We start from the raw sequence: 18981 nt of genomic DNA, 5'->3' as shown, positions 1-18981 counted from the left end.
CTGGCCATGCACAGTGAGAAAACCTGAAACGCTTAGTCGTCCCTTCCCAAGCTAAAGGCTTACGAATCAGCAAGCATGCTCCCGGCGTCAGATGGCATGCTGCGCACATGAGCTGGACAATTTGGCGTCCAGCAGGACACTCGAGGCGGACCCAAGTCCGGTCAAGATCGTGCGGACGTCAATTGACTTGCAAGCTTCTCGAGGGTCTGAGAAGATCATCTCAGGACGATGCTGAGCAAGTTTTCGTTGCAGCTGCTGGTCCTCAGCCTCGGAGTCCTGGGGGTCCGATCTTACGCCCGATGCCGCCCATATACTGCAGTTCCGAGTATGAGCCAAGATCTGATGCTGAAGGCGCGAATACGTGTCTGTTAGCAGCTCAACAGTTCTCGTGCAATCGTATCGCGCCCCACCAAGTGTGAAGGTGCTGCGCAGAATCCTCGTACAATTTTTGCGTATGGCTACTGGCAAGCCTGTCTACGATCGAGGAACTCGAAGAAATAAAAGATCCAGACGCGATCCATCGGCCCAAACTTTTCTGCACGGCACCGGCAGCACCAATTGGCTTGTGGTCGGCGACTGTTCGTGGAATACACAAGCCTTCCGCTCGCTGATTCGTGACCAGCTCGGCTCCGCTTGCAACAAGGCGGATGATCCGGTAATCTGGCCGCGAGGCTGGACAGGGAAGAGTGTGTGAGGGAATCGCATTCTAGCGAACTTCTGCTGACGCTGGCCCTGGGCGATGTAATCTGAATGCATGCGTTCGAGTTCTTGGTGATGTGAAAGGAATGCAACGTCGTCCTGACCTTGGCTGCAAAGTTAGCGTCATGCCACCTCGAATCAGCGATAGCTTGAGTGAGCAGTCATCACAACAGCTCGCTATCCTCAGCCAGCCAGCCATCAAGCCTTGCGCTCTTAGACGTGCAATGCTGCGAGGCGGCGTGATCCGACACAAGGTTCTGACGGGCGCTCTCGTTTCTTTTGATTAGTCGGCCAAACTGGCGACGCAGCCTTTCCCCAGCCGTACGCGTCTTCCTGCTTGATTCGTGGTAGGGTCGATGAGCATCGTGCAGGCTGAAGCTGAGGGTCCAATAGGCGTTCAGCTCGCCTTTTCAGGTGGTGGCTGCAGGAGAACCGCCCACTCATATGGCAAGTGCGAGGCTGACGCCGGCTGAAAAACACAGCCTTGTCGCACTCCACCTTCGCAGCGAAACTCGGTCTATCATCAGGCAGCTGCATAAGTGTATTTGGCACGTCCAGTCCCCGCCCAGGCCGCCGACTCGAAATCCCTTCTGAAGTTCCTGCCATCTCGACATCCCACCCTCTATCCCCGTCAGCCTTAGTCGCCGTTGGAAGATCCGGCCCCACCCAAAAGCAGAAAATCGACTACCTACTGGATCTTTCTACCACGCTGCGCACCTGGCTGTTTACCAAACTCCTCCTGGACCCTGGTTGCATCAAAGTACATGCCTCCTACAAGAAAAAGAGCAAGGATGAAAGAAGAAACAGCCCCTTCCACGACCATCTCGACGGCCACCCAGACCACTGATCCGGTTGAGCCGCAGTCCATGTCGAGACAGACCCTCGTCACAGCTCCCGTCAAGAATGACACGCCGACTACTTCGCCCACATTCCAAAGCTCATCCAAGACGCCGTCGCGGAGAGTGATGCGATTGAAGTGTCCCCTCTGCTCTGACTATCCCGACGGCTTCCGGAGCGAGCATGAGCTGCGCCGTCATACCAATCGCGTCCACAAGAAGACGCGTAAAGTATGGGTGACCATCGACACATCGCCAGACAAGACCTTCCTCGCTAGTTGCAAGGCCTGCCAGACCGGTAAGAGGTATAACGAATGCTATAATGCTGCTTCACACCTCCGCAGGATGCACTTCCACCCTCACAAGCGCGGCGAGAGGAAGATGACGGCTGCAGAAGCGCGCAAGGGCGGCAAGGCTACAGATCTGGATCCGCCAATGGAAGTCCTGAAATCGAACTGGTTGCGGGAGGTAGATGAATTTGTCGACGGCGATGATGTGTCCATGGACGATGTGAGGAACGACTCACTGACCCAACCTCCAACGCTGCCACAACCACAGGCTCAGCAACAGCCCACCGGTGCGAAGGCCGACTCAATAGCGCCGCCAACACCAACAACGCCCTCTATCCGTTCAATGGCGATCGACAGCATTGTAGATAAGGTCGATGCTGCTTGAGCTGGCTCGTGTGGACGTCCTCAGTTAGACCGGGCACGGATCCCGGCGGAGTTACGAGCTCGTAAAAGCACTGTCTCGATACTTGGGCGCGACGACACCGAAGAATAGGACACCGCGCGCTGTACCAAAATAGCCATGCAAGGTGGAGAGGATAGCGTTCCTGACAATGGACGCGTCGTGTTGCAATCCCACGCTCGGCCGATCACTGGCATTACAAAGCCACCTCGGACCGCTACCGCGCACGGCTGTAGCTGCACCATCGAGCCACTCAACATGGGAATGCCTGGCGATGTCAACGTTGTCGAGGCCCTTTCGGCTTGCACCACTCTGCTAATTTTGGCGATTACGAGACCTTGCATAGCCGAGCGCAACTGCACCAGCAACTCATTGCGCTCTGCGTTTGGTCGAATGCAGCGGCCCTCTTCCCGTTCATCGGACCCAAACCTGTCGCCAAAGTAGGCTGGCGTTTGGCCATCGCAGTGAGGCTGGAAAACAAAAAACGCGGGTACCGGTGAGCGGTCAGCCTTATCGTATTGGGCGACTCAGGGGTGTAGTCAGCAACACTAGGTATTGGCAAGGCGTCCTGTAGAAGCTCCACTTGTCCTGTGCTCTTGCCTCGATAGTTACGAGACCTCGTGTTCCAATCCAGATATGGGAAGTAGCACGGCTTATGTTATATACATGTCCGCGCGGTGACACTGATTCATGTACATTTTGCACTTGCGCGAATGAACCATTGAAAGGCGCGGTCGAGAAGAGCGTGTCGCGCACAATCTGCTGGGAGAAGTGTAGAGTAGAACGGATGTACAGGAATTGAAGTGGAATTAAGAGCAGCGCAAGTGTAGATCATCCGGGTCCCAGCTGGGTGGACCGCGGCTACACGTCACTCGCGAGACTTTGGGCAACTGCCTCACCAAATCCTTTCTCCACCATAAACACACAACAAAGGTTCACACCCTCACACACACGCGCAGCGAGAGCACAATCGCTCACCATGTATTCGGTGCAGACGCGTCAATTGCCATGTCAACAATCTCGCTCCATCCTCGCGCCGTGCAATAATCACTCTCTCCCTCTTTGCTCCGGTAGCACGCCCTGCGACTCACCCAAGTCCACAGTGGCTGCAGCATCGCCGTGACCGACCCATACCTTGGGCTCAGATCTGCCATAAGGAGGCGACGAGTCTTGGTATCACTCTGCCTCAACGACGTCTTGCTGCGCTGATGGATTGGGGTCGCTGGAGAAATCTGGTCCAGAACTTTGTCAACCTGGGTGGGCTTTACTCCAGACGACCAGGCGACCTGCGCCCGCTATTTAGATTAGGTGGGATCCTTCCGGGTTGAGCTTACTTCGAGGATGGCTCGGTGTTCTTTTCGCGTTTCCCCTACACCCACGAGGAACTACAGGAAGTCACGAAAGTCGCCGCATGCTTTGTGCGTAGCCCATCTGATGGGAAGAGGACTCTATAAATGAATAATGATAACCACACATGAGTGATACTATTGGAATCAGTGGTATTCAGAGATCATGCTGGAATTGGATTCGATTCGATCAATACATGTTTCCATCGAGTTTACCGCTGAGATCAAGTGTTACCGAGCTCGTCCTTTTTGACCATTCCACAATAGATCAAGTCATGGCGCACTTCCCGGGGTACTCTAGTCGATAGAGTGTTGCAGCCTGAAGTTCGCCACACAATGGACTAGTATTTACGCTCAATCCGAAGGCTGCCATTGTTGATACTGTCTCTGAGGCCGCCGCCCCAGAGCTAACGCCCAACGAAAAGGACCGAGAGCACGGGCTGGACGGCGCCGGGAACTTTGTTCAAGCAGAGTGGCAGCGCAAGCTTGAGTACCTCCGGTTAAGCGATCTCACATCAGCCATCAGTCCGGGTTCATCTCTCAATTGGTCTCTCAGCTTCAGTCCCCGTAGAGGATTCAAACGGCTCGCATTGATCTAAGGTGGCTTAGCGCTGCTTCAACGCGACCTTGACCTCAGGCGGCGAGGAAGTGGCATCGGATCGAGAAGAGGTAAAGAAGACAGTCTTGCCCCAGAAATAGGCAAAAACATCGACATCATCCGAGAAACAGGCAAAGAAGTCGGCACCTTCTTCTTGCGGAGAGATCATCTTGGTCTTTGGGTTCCTTGAGAAAGACGACGCGAACCCACCTAACGCTCATGAAATGTTCCAGAGGGCGAAGGGAGACATCTAAGTCGTGGGCGGTAGATTGGAAAGACAATCAGGACCGACACTCAAGAGAGCACCTCCTTGGCACACCAGCTTGCCTAGCATCCGGAGTTGTCCTAGAACAGGTTCTTTGAACGCGACTCGCTGTTCCAACCACATCAGGTCGATTCACTATAGGCAGGATGGGTCTAGACAGGACGCAGCCTGACAGATAGCAAACTCACTGTACACGACTTGTCAAGTGTCAGGACCTTAACATCGTCAATTCGCGGTCAGTTGCCGCAGCGATTTACATGATGTATATCAAAATGTACCAGAGGTACCAAACCCAGCAGGCAACATTTCTGTTACCCACGTTCAACAGTAATCAACATGGTGGTCACGATCACTTCGCTGCTCTATTTCCGTCAGAAGTATGACCATGTGTTGATAATTCCCTTTACAGCACAAGGCAAAAAGATGCAATGACAACTCGATTTCTAATAAGAGTATAGCACTCCCACAACAGCCGTAAGCACATGCAACATAAGGAACATGTTCATAACGAAGGCAAAAACGCCCAAGTACCACTCAACGCCGCGCTTGTTGTACAATAAGAACATACACCGCCAGCTCGACATCGCAGGGTCGCTTTGTGTCGATCTCCGCTATTCCGAAAGCTGGTCAGCAGGGGTTGTCTGTGTTGGTTAAGTCTGGACGAGACAATGCCTTGCGCCACGCTTATCCGCAACACAATCCTTTGTTCCCACGCCTGCAGGACCTGCCAACACTGCCCTACCACTTCACCCTGCATATGGCCTTGTAGGGCTGCAGCTATTCTCTCTTGTCGGTGTAAGCGTGTCGCCGTCCACGCTCGCCGTTGAGACGTGGATGTTCGTCTCGACCTGAACTTTTATCCTGTCTGGGAGCGGGCCCGTCTCGAGCATCACATCTTGACTTCCTGTCGGACTGTTTTCACGCAGGGAGTCTATTTGCCGCGTCTGTGTCTGGGCGCGTCCGAGCCGGCTGTCGACTATGCGCGAGAGCCTGTTGCTGCCGCCGACGATGGTGACGGAGCGCGCGGGCATGGTCTCCTTGTGCATGGACATCAGGCCATAGTTTTCGATGTCGCCGTGGTGAGCGGCGTTCGCTGTGTTGGTTGTTGTGATGGCGGTGCGGTTGTATTGTCCCGATGGGCCTGTTGAGCTTTCCTGCGAGACGAGGATGCGCCGAGTCAGAGCGTAGAGTAGCGCGTCGATCCAGCCGCAGGATGTGAGAAGCGAGCCGGCGATGACAAAGAAGACGTCTGGCATGGGTGTGCCGGTCATGGCGACCATGCGGCCTACTGCGATGGGGAGTGTGAGGATTACGTAGACGGCTGGGTACATGACCATGAACTTTGTTGCGCGGGTCAGCTTGGTAGTGTCGTTACTTTGGATGCCTCGGATGCGACCACGTAGGTGGATGAAAACGTGTCCGTAGATCGCAATTGTGCCGAATTCGACGATGAAGATCCATAGATAATGGAGCCAAAGACGTTCGGGCGTATGGTTGACAGAAACCCAGCACCATCCTCCAGCTCGTCCAAAGTAGCGGTCTCTGTACATGGCAGGACCTAAGACAGTCAGAAGTAAGGCGAACGCCCACAGACCCAGGATCGAAGCGATGAACCACTTGTATGGCACCTTGTAGCCTTTGACCACACCCAACCATGTGTGAATAGCGATAGCAAGTACAAAGAACCCGCTTGAGACATCGCCGATTTGTAAAAACCAGGCTTGGATGAAGCAAGGTATTGTTGGAGCCAATATCTTGTTGATGCGAAGCCAGTGGAACGACATAACAAATGCAATCGCTTGTTGGAGGTCTGCCAACAGAAGGTTGTAGATGAGGATTACGAATTGATTGTGTCCAACGTTATAGCGATAGTGATTCCGCCAGCTGATTAAGCGATGTGTGATGAAGACGAGCAGCGCTGTGACACTGAGCAAAGACATCATGGCGAACATGGTGACCGGAACGAGACCTTTGCGGTAGACGGGCGGGAGCGGATCCAGGCTGTCCGGGAAGGGCAAGTAGCGCCTCTCCAGGTTATACCTGGGAGTTATGTCGATGTTCGCCATGTCGAAAATTGCTTGCGGTTCGAGATCTCCGGAGAGATGGTTGTGAATTTGGATGAGGGTGGCCTGACTCGCGGTCTTCAAGACATTGTGTACAACAAAGCGATTGATCGCAGCACCGCCAATACGAAGACAGCTTGTCTGGTGCTTTCTGGTAACCGTGGGTTAAGCTGGCGTGGCTGAGTAAGGGTCGAATGAAAGGAGGGTATGATGCGATCCTTTGTCGCGGGGACGCTGTGGCTTGCAGCTGTGTACGAAGGAATGTTGGCTCTAGATCTGCTCAGTAATGATGGACCCTTGGGCGTTGGAAAAATATTGACAGGAAAAGAGGATAAAACAAGAGACTGCTAAGAGGATCTGTGGAACTTAATTTGATGGAGAAGAACGGCATAAAAAGGGGACTGACCTTCAGTCTGCCGCCGACTTGGGGCAGAAACGTTACTAACGAGCATGCAGGCGCGGCATGCTACGACGGGTGCTAGCTCGAGCTGGACAGGGTCTAACCCAAGGTTTGACTGGGGTGCGCTCTACTCCCTGTCACCTGGTGTACGAAGTATAGCCAGCCGAACGGATTGCTTCGATGCTGAGTCGTGGTCACACCGAACGACTGGAGGGAACCGATCAATGGAGACGTGATGAATGTTGCTGCCCGTCGTGACGGTCGCACTGTTCCAACACCCCGATGTCCGGGCGTGCAAAGCCAGTTGAAGAGACGACAAAATTGGACTCGACGAAATTGTCAGGCTAATGTCGTGTGATGAGCTCCAGGGATTACGGGCGTTGGACGGCGTGGAACGAAGGGAGTAATTCCGCAGCCACTACGTGTGGAGACCCCTAAGCATGGGCGAGCACTGTACTGTGCACAACGCTGCCACAGAGCGTGCCAACCGCCCGATCATACCAATTCGTATGCACGCTCGGCAGTCAAGATTTGCGTCGCGTTGCTCAACTATTATCTTTACGAACGAGGCGCAAAGGAGAAAGTCGAGGTCGCAAAGAGCTGGACGATTCAACACACCTCTTGTGTTGCGCTGTCGTGTGGGGAGATTGCTTGGCTCCGGGGCTGTTCTCGCTAGCAAATCTGGGGGAAGCGGCCACCAACACCTTGGCTGATCCTTCAATCAGCTCAGGGTGAAAGACCTAGGAGGACTAGACTCTTGCCAAAATGCTCTACTACGCGGTCCGAATCAATGCGTTTACTAACTCTATTTCATGAATTGCACTATACAGTTGGCATGGATGATGATTGACTGCAGCTGCGCATCTGCCGCCTTCCCTTGCGCGCAACGTGACTGCCGGCTCTTGAAATATGCAGGGAAGGGGGCCCTCTGGCATCCAAGGCGTCCCACGGCCGAACGGGACCGCCATCGTCTTGCCATGGGTTTGCGACATCCTAACGACATGCGCCCTGAATGGATCGAGAAGAGGTCGAAGCTCTGCAGGAATATCGCCTGTATACGAAAGCTTCCAAGTCTCCACATTGGTCGGCCAGGCATCCCACACAGCTAGCAGGCCAGCCGTGGAGATCATGGCTGATACTTGACAGGCTTGACGTTCCAGAAATTGCGGGACGACGACTTGGATAGAAACGGGCGGTGCGACCAGCCTGTTACCTGTCTCCGGCTGTGAAACGAAGTGCAGTCGCGCCACATAGCTGCAAGTCACTACTGTAAAAGTCATTGCGCGTAAGCAGCACTGTACCATTACGGTGCTCAAGCCTCGTGGATCCCAGATTCCTCATCACTTCATCCGGCCTGGCATCTGCGCGTGTCTCACCCATTGGCAAAATCTCATGCGGCAACGAGCCTTCACGTGCGTGGCTTCTAGGTGTCAGATATCGTCATCGATAACTATCTTCAGCATAGACTTCATGACGAGCTGTCTGCGATCACTCATTTCAAAAGAAGTTTCATGTTGTTCTTGCTGGTCCCATCCTTATCTCCTAGCAAAATCTCTTGAGCACATATTCGCAGGATTCGATTCGGTCCATCTCTAAGCATGGCCTGACTATTTTCGTAAACAACGCCGCGGACTTGCATACCTTTAATCTATCGCGGTGTTCGAGACTCCCGCCCTTCGACCTGACTGAGGATTTGAGATGGAAGTACCAGAACGGAGACAGACAGCATGCATGTAAACACTGTCTTCCCGTGTCGAATTTACCCCGCATAATCCTACGTATCTACTGACGTCGTTCACGTGTGGCATGAGGTGTCTCAGACCCCATTGGATCATACGCGCGGGAGCGCGCAAATCCAGTTCATGGGGTCAGTTGGGGTAAATTGCACATTAGCCACCCATGATCTTAATACAGTGCGTGCTCCATAGTTCGGTCATACCGAGGCTTGTCGTTGTCGCTACCAGACCCGCGGAGGATTTCAGGTACGAGATGCATCCCTTGAGGCCTCACTCATCCTGGCGAGTGCGCTTCTTGGGGAATGTACAAACGACAGCCAGTCAGCTATTCCGGAGTCCACACAAGAACTGTTCGACCGAGATCTCGTACATGCAGCTGCAGATACGACCCATCGATATTTGAGGCTTGGGTTAAGGCCACCCCTCCGCTCGAAAGGTAATACTATTGACGGGACAAGACCAGGGTAAAGCACGCAGGCATTAATAAGCCATCCTGTTGGTCACGAACCTGACTTCTGGAACCACCACCAACATCGAGCGCGCCTAATAGAGGAACAAATGTTAAGTTGCTCTGCAAAACATACCCATCTAGCCGGTCACGATTTTCTCGTTACTACAGGATCCCAGCAAAAGAGGCAACAACTTCACAAATCAATGTTCAGCACCAGATGGAGCCAGTGCTCCGCGCTCGATACCTACTTAATGGTCAGCTGCAATTTGGCGTCTTTGCTGGAGGTCTGACCTGCGTTTTCATGTGCGATGAGATCTGCCGCACAAAGGCTGTGCTCTACATGGCTCATAACATTCGGGAGCAACGACGACGAGGTCAGCTACTTCAAGGAGCTAAGTACGACAAGCCCTTCTGTCTCAGTATGCTCTGGAAAGAGACTACCTTGCAATTTTCAGACTGATATTGAAACGGCCGTCTCGACTCGCGATATCATGGTATCTTCGCACAATGAGACTGCATGGGCCGGAGTGAATGAAGGACTGATGGATAATGATCTGCGGTTGTCAAGTTTCACCCGCGCTTTGTGCTGCAGCGACAATTGGCATCATCTCCTCGCTGTAAGTGCCTGCAAAACTGCGATGGAATCTTGGTAATGTTTCCACGCTCAGACTCTTCGTGGATAGGGCATAATTGAGGATGCAGACGTCTCCTTACTCTGACCTCTGAATATGACCTCTGACCGAGAAGATTCGGATGCGTCAGAATCCATGTCATAGCGATCGAGTCCTCCGACCTAGTCTTAAGTTTGCTCGGGTGCAGCGTTGATCGGGTCGCGCAGTGGAAGCGATACTCTCGCGCCGAAGGTTGAGGAATTACCACATTTGTTCTCCTCTGGAAAGGGTGGCATCTGACGACGCTGCTAGGCTGTCCAAGGCTACTAATATAATTCTTTCGTATACCAACACATGCGTACGGCGACTTCGGCTTGTAGTGCAGATCCAGCATGAGCGAATTTCCCAAGGTGTGACTGTTGTAGTGTATTGCTTGTGGACCCGTCATCGCTGGACCACAGAATACTGCGTAAGTATAAGAGATCAGGAACAGTAGCTGGGTATTGATCGATGCTATCGACACAAGGAGAATGCGATGGCGAGCGTTGGATGTAGTAATGACTTGCTGGGATGCTAACAGTAGTCAGCTACTGGAAATACTCAGTGCAAATCTGAGAACAATTGAAGGCGATCAATGGTTACTTCATGCTTGCGCAAGGTGACAACTACTTAGTACCCTCCAGCAACAGAATCATCAGTATACAACCTCGTCGCCCCCGGCCTATCTTCCACCTTCCCACTCTTCGCCTGCTCAACCTTCTCCCTCGCCTGCTGCATAATCCACAGCCCACTGCTAGTTCCCAGCCTCGTTGCACCAGCCTCCAGCATCTCGATCGCTGTCTCCAGACTCCTGACACCACCTGATGCCTTGACCTGCATATGCCTCTCGCTGACGCCAGTCTTGTGCAAATACTCTGATGCGCCGACCATGAGCTGCACATTAGGCAGCGATGCGCCGGGCCCGTTGAAGCCAGTGGAGGTCTTGATGAAGTCTAGATTTGCGGCGGCCGCGAGGTGCGAGGCTGCGAGAATTTGCTTGGGGGTGAGTTGCGAGGTTTCAAGGATGAGCTTGATGACGACGGGTGAAGGGCAGAGGGATCGTATCGATGCGAGTTCGCGGTAAATGGCGCTGTAGTCTGGGATATCCTCCTCTCCGCTGGCAGATCTAGAGTTCGCAGTGGTGTTGGCGGCGGTGATGCTGTCGATTGCCGAATCGTGGCTGCGGATGACTCGCGGGGTTCTGGGCTTGTTGTGCTTGGTTAGGAGGGAGTGGTTGAGTACGAGATCCAGTTCGGAGGCGCCGGCGGCCACGCAGGCGCGAGCTTCGCGCAGTTTGGAGTATGTGTCTTGAGTGCCCTCGTGGAAACCAACGACGGCTGCTACGACCACCGACGACCCCTTCAGATTGGAGAAACAGCGCTGTACCCAGTTCATTCGGACGCAGACGGACTGGTTCCTGTTAGTTCGTGCAAGTTGGATAGAAGCTCGAAAAGGCGCCAGCCCCCAAAATCGAGGTTGCCTACCTTGAAATCTTCTGTCCTGGCTTCACTGCACAAGGTGTCGATCTGAGCGCTTGTCGCCTCCAGCTTCAAGACTGTGTGGTCAACCGTCTTCGCCAATTCTTTCAGGGCCTCGTTCCCGTTCCTCATGCTCGGTCCTTCATACACTTTTTGCGCCCTCTCTCCACTCTCCACCTCTTTCAGCACCGCCTTCTGGGTTTCCGCGATCTGCGCGGCCCATTCTTCATTTGTGTAACGGTCGGTCATAACCTCAATGGGGCCCAGCTCAGCGTCAAGCGCGGGGTTTGCAGCCAGGAAGTCGCGGATCAAGACCTCTGATTCAGTCAGGGGGGTGGGGTGGGGATTCTCAGCAGGCGCAGACATGGTGACAGTTGTTGATATTGAGCAAGTCAAGCCTAAAACGGAAAGTTTTCGATAGATAGGAGGTCAGTGGTCAGGCCGCGGAAGGCCGGACAAGCCGAGCGAAGATCTTGGTGATTGGTGGTATGACGTTATGAGGACGGTGGGTACTAGTCGAGTCCTCCCTCAAGAGAATTCGTGAGCGTCACATTAAGGGTCAAGCCATCATTATAAAGAGAATCATTTGTCTATAGCCACGATCTGGGGTTGTCGGAGTTCGGCGAAACCTCGTCGTTTGCTCATCGTGCGGGACAGAAAGCGCAGCCAAGACTAAGGTCCTTCTTCAATGGGTATGGTCAAACAAGTTTGTACCATCACTTTCAGAGCTCGGGTTAGAGTCGGTGTAGTTGTTTCGAGAAGGGGAATCGGAGCTCAAGACCCTGAAATAGATGGCGTAGTGTGGGGCAGGATTAAATGATTATGGGGGAGATGTAGGAAGAAAAAAGGGAGAAACATAGATCAAGCCATCGAACGCATGGCGTGATGTCACTTCGTGCAAGGAGCGAATTTGAGAATTGACTTTCGATTTACAAAGGACCGCGTGCTGCGGAGGTATCCTCGATTGCAAACCGGTCCTCGCCCTCAGAAAACGTGTCCAGAGCTCAGATATGCCATCTCCCCTTCCACATGCATGTACAGAAAAGCTGTGAAAGAGATGCCAAACAGAAGGGACTAGATCGAAGGAGAAAGGGTTGCCCTGTGATCAACGCTGAATATCCGGAACTCCCGTTTTGACTTTTGCATTGACTCGAGTCGAAAGATCCCTCTTCTATCCCGCAGTCGGATCGATCGGTACCAATGAGATCTACACCCTTATTCCATGATAGTCGTCATCGTAACCCGTCAAATCCCACCGTCATCGTTCCGAGAGAATCGTTTACTTCCTGCGGAAAGAGCAGCCCTCAGTGAGACGTGCCTTACCACCAGTAGGCTGGCACCTGTTCCGCCATTAGTCCTTATTCCTTCCTCATCCAGATGTTCCTTGACTTACAGGACCTGCGAGCAGCCCTGGCAGACGACGACTGTGTTGGCGTGCGAGAAGACGGTGGTGATGGTGAAGCATCCCGGGCACTTAACGTCCATGAAGAACGAGCGGGGGGCGGGGACAAGAGTCTTGAGCTTGTGCTTGCGGGCCTCACTGGATGCATGTTAGTCGGTAGTCGCGGAGGCGAATCGAAGGGTGTAAGCGTACGCGGCGGGGGAGGGGTTGAGAAGGTCAACAGCGAGAACCTAGGGTGGCATTAGCATGCGAAGTCCATTGAGATACTGCTTGCGCGCAGGGTGGCCGCCAAAAGTTGCGATGTGAAGATTCTGTGGCAAACTCCGAGGCTGTCGTGTGCAGGCCGCACAATCTTCCTGTCACACTTCCTGCGGGCTGGCGGCGGCGGTCACTCACCATTTTGTCGGTTTGTGGAGAGTTTTCGGTTTGAAAGGTTGTCGGCAACGGGTTCTGTTGATGGTATGGCGCGAGGATGCGTGGACGCTGGACAGCTTTCGAGAGTCAAGACGAGGGACGTGGATTTCAACCGTAGACGCCAGACAGACAGTGGGCTTGGCGAAATCTCTCGACGCTAATTCGTCCGTGCGTTCGCTAAGTTGCTCCTTGCCGGAACACCAAAACACCTTTTCACTGAGTTGTGACTGGCTCAGTTTCGAGATTCATCTAGGCAACAGACAGAAGCTTCAAGATCACTAGCCACTCTCGATCGCGGTGCTATTGCAGTTGCAGTTGCGTTGTTGCAGACCGCTGCGCAAAATCAATGATGGCAAGAGCTCCTCGCCGCGAAACTTCGCCTCGCCCCCTCACTCTGGGACCCACTCGGCCCTCTGGCGCGACCGCAGGCAGTTAACAACACCACTTGACATGTATCGTCACATCGCAGAGCTCGAAGATGCAAAAATACTGAGCAGCTCAATATGATGAGTCGAAAGTCCTCATTGTGACTCCTGGCTAGACTGCAAGTCGCTTTCTGAGATCAGCAAGTGCCACCACGCACTCGAAATAGCATCTACCAAGCAATGAGGCTGCGAAGGTTGTGTGATCAAATGTCGGTATTTGCGTCCTACCGAAAAGCTGGACTCACTTACTCTGATCTTTCCACTGTTGAACCATACTCTGCATTCCCTCTCTGCTGCCATGACTGTCTCCAGGGGTAGCCCAGGACCAACAATAGAAGAACGAAGCGGCTAGCTGATGAGATACGTTGGAAACGGGAATGTCTGAAGTGATCGAGTGCATTTGGTAGGGATTGCATCCTTGACTGTGAAGCAAGAGGACAGAGCCATGAGTGTCATCACGATGAAGGTACATTTGAAAAGCTCACCTGATGCTCTCTAATAAAGTCTCACTCACCCAGGGCATTCTAGCTTTCCACCTGCTACCATGCACGATTTCAATATTGAAAGCTACCTTCCAACCGATAACAACGACAATCTCGCTAAATCTCACTATTTATGTGGCACCATCAGAGCCATACTTAACAAGGAAGAGGCAACAGACGAGGACATCACTGACCTGCTCGACTTTGTCTGTGAATTTCGTTCCACGATACTCCTGGAATCCATCATCGTCCACATTCCAGAGTTGAAAGTAGCAAAGATAAGCCGCGAACTTCTGGCGATAAGCTTTATGGTGAGCTGAGCACACCAGTTGACGGGTCTGATATGGCCAGAAGTCAGTGCGTAGATTAACTGCTTTATCACAATGTTGTACATTGCTAAGAAATGGGACCTGCCTATGGCTGTCACTGATAATAGGGCCGCTCCTGCTAGCAGGGATCAGCCTCCAATGCAAGGAGAAGTGTAAGCAAAACTGCCAATCTAGTTGGAGCCATGCCTTTTTTTCGTTCAGTCGGTCAACACCTACGCTTCGACTGTGTTAGAAATCTTGGTTTGAGATTGAATTTAGTTTTAGCATTCAGCATATTGGCACGCCAGTGAATGGATACTATCGTCCATATTTTCACAGCGGATCAACGGTGAACAATTAAGTTATCAAAGAGTATTTGCGTCTCCATTCATCTACATCTTTCATCGATTCCATCACTCGTGTCATACCACCCTCCATCATGAGCGACTCCAGAACCGAAAGCTACCTCTCTGTCATGGACGAAGAGAGCAGCGACAAGTTCTAGGATCTAGGCGAGTTGGTCAGACAAATGCTTCTGAACAACAAAGCAACAGAAGAAAAGATTGTTGGTCTTTTCGATCTGCTTCGTGTTGAGAAGCTTTTCGGTCATGCGAAGGCCTATGTCAAGGAGCTACAAGATGCGACGGTAAGTCAGAGGCACCTGTAGCGGGTATCAACACAGTACTGATTGCTTTTGGCTGAAGCGTACAATCTTATCAAATATGTGCGAGCAGATAAGACGTCTCATCCTGGAGATATTCACTCGTATAGGTATGAGGGACCGATAGCTCCTCATTACTGTATCCAATCTAGACTGGGGACGACTCTTCGGCGAGTCGAGGCGATGGTATTTTAGCACTCAAGGGGTACTATTTGCACTGGTCACCTGATGACTACTATGTATCTCCTTCAGACATGGTCTAACTTATGCTATCGATAAGGTGACATAATGTTCATGTCCTTCGATAAATATTGCATGTTAAATTGCCAACATCTAACCTCTATCTGGATTTGCCCTGCCACCAAGACATTTAAACGCGATAGGAAAAGTGCTTGCCTCAGCGATGTGATTGGCCAGATGTCGTACCGGGCTCAGTTCTTTCCAAAGTCTCCACCACACAGTCGCAACATTTGCGCTGCGTCAAGCTGTCCAAGAAATATACGCTAAAATGCGAGATACTTCCTAATCGATCACACAGCCCCGCCTTTCCGGATTGTTGACTCCATGGCAAGCACGACGCAACGTGGCCGCTGCAGGTGCAGATAGTATATATATCTTCCAATCGAGCTTTCTCCACACAAGCAATCCACACACAAGTCACAATGGCAGCCACACAGAAGAATACGCAAGAGATTGAGAAGGCGAAAGCCCTCAACCACGTGCCCTGGTGCGAAGAGTACGAGAAGATGATCTCAGGCATGCTGTACGCTCGATCAGGAATCCTTTGCGAACGCTCGAACGCTCGAACTCACAATCTCAGCTACGCAGCCCCCTCCCCGGAGCTTGCCCGCGCACGCTACCGCGCCCGTGCCTTCGCCCACAAATTCAACACCTGGTTCCCCGACGCCTCGACCGACCCAGACACCGGCTTCGACGTGCTCGCCTCCGAGCGTCTAAAGCTCCTGCAAGGTATCATCGGGCGCCTGGGCGACGATGAAATATTCATCGAGCCGCCCTTTAACATTGACTACGGCTGCAACATCTCACTCGGCAAGCGGTTCTACGCGAATTTCAACCTGACGATTCTGGACTGCAGTCTCGTGACCATTGGCGATCGCTGCATGTTTGGGCCTAACGTGAGTATCTTTGCTGCCACGCATGAGAGCGAGGTGCAGAGCAGGAGAGATAACGTGGAGTATGGGAGACCCGTGGTTGTAGGGGATGATTGCTGGATTGGGGGGAACGTGGTTATTCTGCCGGGTGTGACGATTGGGAGAGGGTGCACGATTGGGGCTATGAGCGTGGTGACGAAGGATATTCCAGACTTCAGCGTTGCTATGGGGCAGCCGGCGAAGGTGGTCAAGAAGGTCAGCCCTGTGCCAGAGGAGTACGTTGAGGAAAAGTAGACGTCATCATGGTTAAGTATGTAGCATTGGGAGTAGATGGTTATGTAAGAATAATGGGGTAGATATGAGACTGAGCACATACCAATAAGACGCCCGAGCGGTTATCACCGTCCAGACCGAAAGGATCCGTCGTGCGAGCGCAAGATATGTGACTACAGTTCAGGCCGTAGCTATGTCAGCGTAGGAGTGGATCATATTAATGCCCGTCACACAGTACGGAAGAACGGATGATGGCAGCTTGAAATTTTTGGGCAGATAGGCTACACGCTGTTTATGCAGGCCTTCCACCAGTCGAAACCGTGCGGGATATACTAAAGTCGTAGGCAGCAAGAGCGCCCGAAATGTCATCCCGTCATGCCCAACGCCGGTCACCCATGAATCGTTCCCTGTGACGTAGGATTTACTCCTCGTCGTCCTCGGCGGCGTCGTCGTCACCACCCTTGTTGGCAGCGGCGGCCTTCTTCCTCCTAACACGGCCGGGGCGGCCTCCACCGAAGGGCGAGGTAAGGGCGAAGTCGATGTGCTTCTGGGAGTCGAGACGGACCATGAAGGAAGGAACGTTGACGATCTGCTTGCCAACACTGCGCGGTGTTAGTGGTGTATTCTCTCGTTTTGGCCATCTCAGAGCTGCTTACCGAATGTGACGCTGGCGGATCAGGACACGGGCGTGGTGGATGGACTTGGCAAGACCGAGCTTGTAGACGCAGGTCTGGAGACGGCGCTCCAAGAAGTCCTCAATCTTGAGGGCCAAGACGTAATCGAGCTTCATGCGGGACTCGTCGAGGACACCGACACGGACGAGACGGCGAATGAGGGCGTTACCCTCAAAGAGGCGCTTGGGGTCCTTCTCGTCGAGGGTCAAAAGCGAACTGGCGCAGGTCAGAAATTTGCACTCGCGGCCATTGTGCGATGTCAGCGCGACGACGGCACAGGGAGCGGACTTACCGGGCAGCACGACGGATCTTGGAGAGAGTGAGCTGGACGCGCCACACTTCGCGCTTGTTGCGCAGACCATACTCGCCGACGAGCTTGAGCTCAGTGTCCCTGTTCCTCCATTAACCAGTTGTCCCAGACGTAAGCGGAGCAAGCTCGCGCTCAGTGGCCATGGGGCAATACGTACAGACGAGCGGACTCGAAAGGACGACGGGGGACGCTGTACGTCTTCGAGTAGGAACGGGGCGCCATTGTTGCTGTTGTCGTTAGGGTTCGAAAAGAGAAGTTGCGTTTGGTGTTCTGAGATTTAGAGCCACTGTGCGAGCACTAGCGCTCCTGCCTGTTTGGCCAATGACAAGCGGGGCAAGAGTGGATCTCTAAGCGAGGAAAGCGCAGCCCACGGCTCTCGAAATTCCATCCGGTCGAACAACTTCAAAGTCCAACCTCACGACAGACTAACCGCCAAAACACACAGTCAAAATGGGTCACGCAGCCGGTCTCCGCGCGGGTACGCGCTATGCGTACGTAGAGGACTGCAGGAACGGAATTGCGCCAGCCCGCTGACTGCCCGCAGCTTCTCCAGGGATTTCAAGAAGAAGGGAATGATCCCTCTCTCGACCTACCTCAAGCAGTACAAGGTCGGTGACATCGTCGATGTTGTTGCCAACGGTACGGAGCCCACAGTGCGAAACCAAACAGTTGCAGTATGCTCATGATACGCAGGTGCCGTCCAGAAGGGTATGCCGTACAAGGTCTACCACGGCAAGACTGGCATCGTCTACAACGTCACCAAGTCCTCTGTCGGTGTCATTCTCCACAAGCAGGTCGGCAACCGATACCTTGAGAAGCGCATCAACGTCCGCGTCGAACACGTCCGCCACTCCCGCTCGCGCGAGGACTTCCTTAAGCGCGTCAAGCTCAACTTCGCCAAGCAGCAGAAGGCCAAGGAGACCGGCGAGAAGCAGCAGATGAAGCGCCTCCCCGCACAGCCCCGTGAGGCCAGAACCATTAGCCTGAAGGACAACAAGCCGGAGAACATCACACCGGTACCTTACGAGACAACGATCTAAGCGGGCACTCGGAGGCTAGTCTGAAAGTCTGTGGTCAGCAAAGGCAAAATGGGAACGGATGGGCAACGGCGTGGTTTCTCGGATCTCGAACTTTTCTCTCTTCTGCACGTTCACCAGCATGGAAAGCGGCGAATTATCGGTGCAGACATGGTGTGCCAACATGATTTGGCTATGAGTTACCCCTCACGCCAATGAATATCATCCTCCAGTCCCAGTCCATACCAAATACCCATGAACATCCAATCTGTGTTTTCTGATACGCAGTGTGAAGTACCCATGAGACTACATATTGAATCGACGACTAACCATGATCATCGATTACTCGCTTCGATTCTAGCAACCTGCGTTCATGAGCATGCGCCCTCCAGGCGTTTACAGATATTGGTAGCAATTGCGCTCGTGTTTCATGTCCCTGTTCGCAGACATTGGTTGCAATTGCGCCTATGATTCATGTCAGCGAGACGGACACCAGTTGTGTCATCCTTGGTAACTGCCAGGCAGCCGAGCAATCTTCGACAGCCCATTTCTACCGGACACGACTTTTCATACTCTTTCACAAGAGCGCTACTCTGAGTCCAACCAATTCTTCGGTGGGCATACAAATCACAAATTTGCAAATGCTGCACGTAGCGGTCAGTTGCATTAGGTATGTGTCTATTCAACTTCTC

At 52.9% G+C, this 18981-nt stretch overlaps 9 protein-coding genes across 9 annotated transcripts; 4 read left to right on the top strand and 5 right to left on the bottom strand.

Annotated features, from left to right (window-relative positions):
- Window positions 1-1490: 1490 nt before the first annotated feature.
- On the top strand, window positions 1491-2210 carry M421DRAFT_192 (uncharacterized protein; the record flags this gene model as incomplete). The annotated part of the gene is made up of 1 exon (XM_033588004.1): window positions 1491-2210. The coding sequence occupies one exon, from the start codon at window positions 1491-1493 to the stop codon at window positions 2208-2210; it is 720 nt and encodes a 239-aa protein (XP_033454271.1).
- Window positions 2211-4869: 2659 nt separating this feature from the next.
- On the bottom strand, window positions 4870-6868 carry M421DRAFT_415073 (uncharacterized protein). Its single transcript, XM_033590558.1, has one exon. It carries the CDS (start codon window positions 6498-6500, stop codon window positions 5181-5183), a length of 1320 nt encoding a protein of 439 aa, XP_033454270.1. The 5' UTR covers window positions 6501-6868; the 3' UTR covers window positions 4870-5180.
- A 2301-nt stretch (window positions 6869-9169) lies between these two features.
- On the top strand, window positions 9170-9616 carry M421DRAFT_110700 (uncharacterized protein). The gene has a single exon (XM_033587191.1). The coding sequence runs from the start codon at window positions 9302-9304 to the stop codon at window positions 9542-9544; it is 243 nt and encodes an 80-aa protein (XP_033454269.1). The 5' UTR covers window positions 9170-9301; the 3' UTR covers window positions 9545-9616.
- On the bottom strand, window positions 9600-10253 carry M421DRAFT_110665 (uncharacterized protein). The gene has a single exon (XM_033587189.1). The coding sequence runs from the start codon at window positions 10141-10143 to the stop codon at window positions 9655-9657; it is 489 nt and encodes a 162-aa protein (XP_033454268.1). The 5' UTR covers window positions 10144-10253; the 3' UTR covers window positions 9600-9654.
- A 111-nt stretch (window positions 10254-10364) lies between these two features.
- Window positions 10365-11578, bottom strand: M421DRAFT_51084 (aldolase; the record flags this gene model as incomplete). The annotated part of the gene is made up of 2 exons (XM_033594893.1): window positions 10365-11144; window positions 11219-11578. 2 exons carry the CDS (start codon window positions 11576-11578, stop codon window positions 10365-10367), a joined length of 1140 nt encoding a protein of 379 aa, XP_033454267.1.
- Window positions 11579-12006: 428 nt separating this feature from the next.
- M421DRAFT_110675 (uncharacterized protein) lies at window positions 12007-13256 on the bottom strand. Its single transcript, XM_033587190.1, has 4 exons — window positions 13011-13256; window positions 12807-12844; window positions 12606-12752; window positions 12007-12552 (listed from the first exon to the last, which is right to left on the bottom strand). The coding sequence occupies exons 1-4, from the start codon at window positions 13011-13013 to the stop codon at window positions 12492-12494; spliced, it is 249 nt and encodes an 82-aa protein (XP_033454266.1). The 5' UTR covers window positions 13014-13256; the 3' UTR covers window positions 12007-12491.
- Window positions 13257-15566: 2310 nt separating this feature from the next.
- On the top strand, window positions 15567-16292 carry M421DRAFT_38777 (trimeric LpxA-like protein; the record flags this gene model as incomplete). Its single annotated transcript, XM_033589930.1, has 2 exons — window positions 15567-15667; window positions 15725-16292. Coding segments are annotated over 2 exons (669 nt in total), but the record flags the coding sequence as incomplete, so codon positions are not given.
- Window positions 16293-16710: 418 nt separating this feature from the next.
- On the bottom strand, window positions 16711-17495 carry M421DRAFT_88066 (40S ribosomal protein S9; the record flags this gene model as incomplete). Its single annotated transcript, XM_033597631.1, has 4 exons — window positions 16711-16891; window positions 16946-17179; window positions 17256-17354; window positions 17431-17495. 4 exons carry the CDS (start codon window positions 17493-17495, stop codon window positions 16711-16713), a joined length of 579 nt encoding a protein of 192 aa, XP_033454264.1.
- Window positions 17496-17662: 167 nt separating this feature from the next.
- On the top strand, window positions 17663-18635 carry M421DRAFT_415068 (uncharacterized protein). Its single transcript, XM_033590557.1, has 3 exons — window positions 17663-17764; window positions 17818-17912; window positions 17967-18635. Exons 1-3 carry the CDS (start codon window positions 17724-17726, stop codon window positions 18311-18313), a joined length of 483 nt encoding a protein of 160 aa, XP_033454263.1. The 5' UTR covers window positions 17663-17723; the 3' UTR covers window positions 18314-18635.
- The last annotated feature ends 346 nt before the right edge of the window (window positions 18636-18981 follow it).

Source organism: Didymella exigua, assembly GCF_010094145.1.
Source record: "Didymella exigua CBS 183.55 unplaced genomic scaffold M421scaffold_1, whole genome shotgun sequence".
In the NCBI taxonomy this organism is placed as follows: Eukaryota; Fungi; Ascomycota; class Dothideomycetes; order Pleosporales; family Didymellaceae; genus Didymella; species Didymella exigua.
This window is presented reverse-complemented; position numbering and strand designations above follow the sequence as displayed.

Bases quoted from the DNA above. Each gene is read 5' to 3' on its own strand.
- M421DRAFT_110675 (XM_033587190.1), bottom strand. The intron at 12,753-12,806 runs GTACGCTTACAC...ACATGCATCCAG, and splicing joins CTCAACCCCTCCCCCGCCGC to TGAGGCCCGCAAGCACAAGC. The intron at 12,553-12,605 runs GTAAGTCAAGGA...ATGGCGGAACAG, and splicing joins CAGGGCTGCTCGCAGGTCCT to GTGCCAGCCTACTGGTGGTA.
- M421DRAFT_110665 (XM_033587189.1), bottom strand. From the start codon at position 10,143: ATGACGGGTCCACAAGCAATACACTACAACAGTCACACCTTGGGAAAT.
- M421DRAFT_415068 (XM_033590557.1), top strand. From the start codon at position 17,724: ATGGGTCACGCAGCCGGTCTCCGCGCGGGTACGCGCTATGC. The intron at 17,765-17,817 runs GTACGTAGAGGA...GACTGCCCGCAG, and splicing joins CGCGCGGGTACGCGCTATGC to CTTCTCCAGGGATTTCAAGA. The intron at 17,913-17,966 runs GTACGGAGCCCA...CATGATACGCAG, and splicing joins CGTCGATGTTGTTGCCAACG to GTGCCGTCCAGAAGGGTATG.
- M421DRAFT_110700 (XM_033587191.1), top strand. From the start codon at position 9,302: ATGGAGCCAGTGCTCCGCGCTCGATACCTACTTAATGGTCAGCTGCAA.
- M421DRAFT_415073 (XM_033590558.1), bottom strand. From the start codon at position 6,500: ATGGCGAACATCGACATAACTCCCAGGTATAACCTGGAGAGGCGCTAC.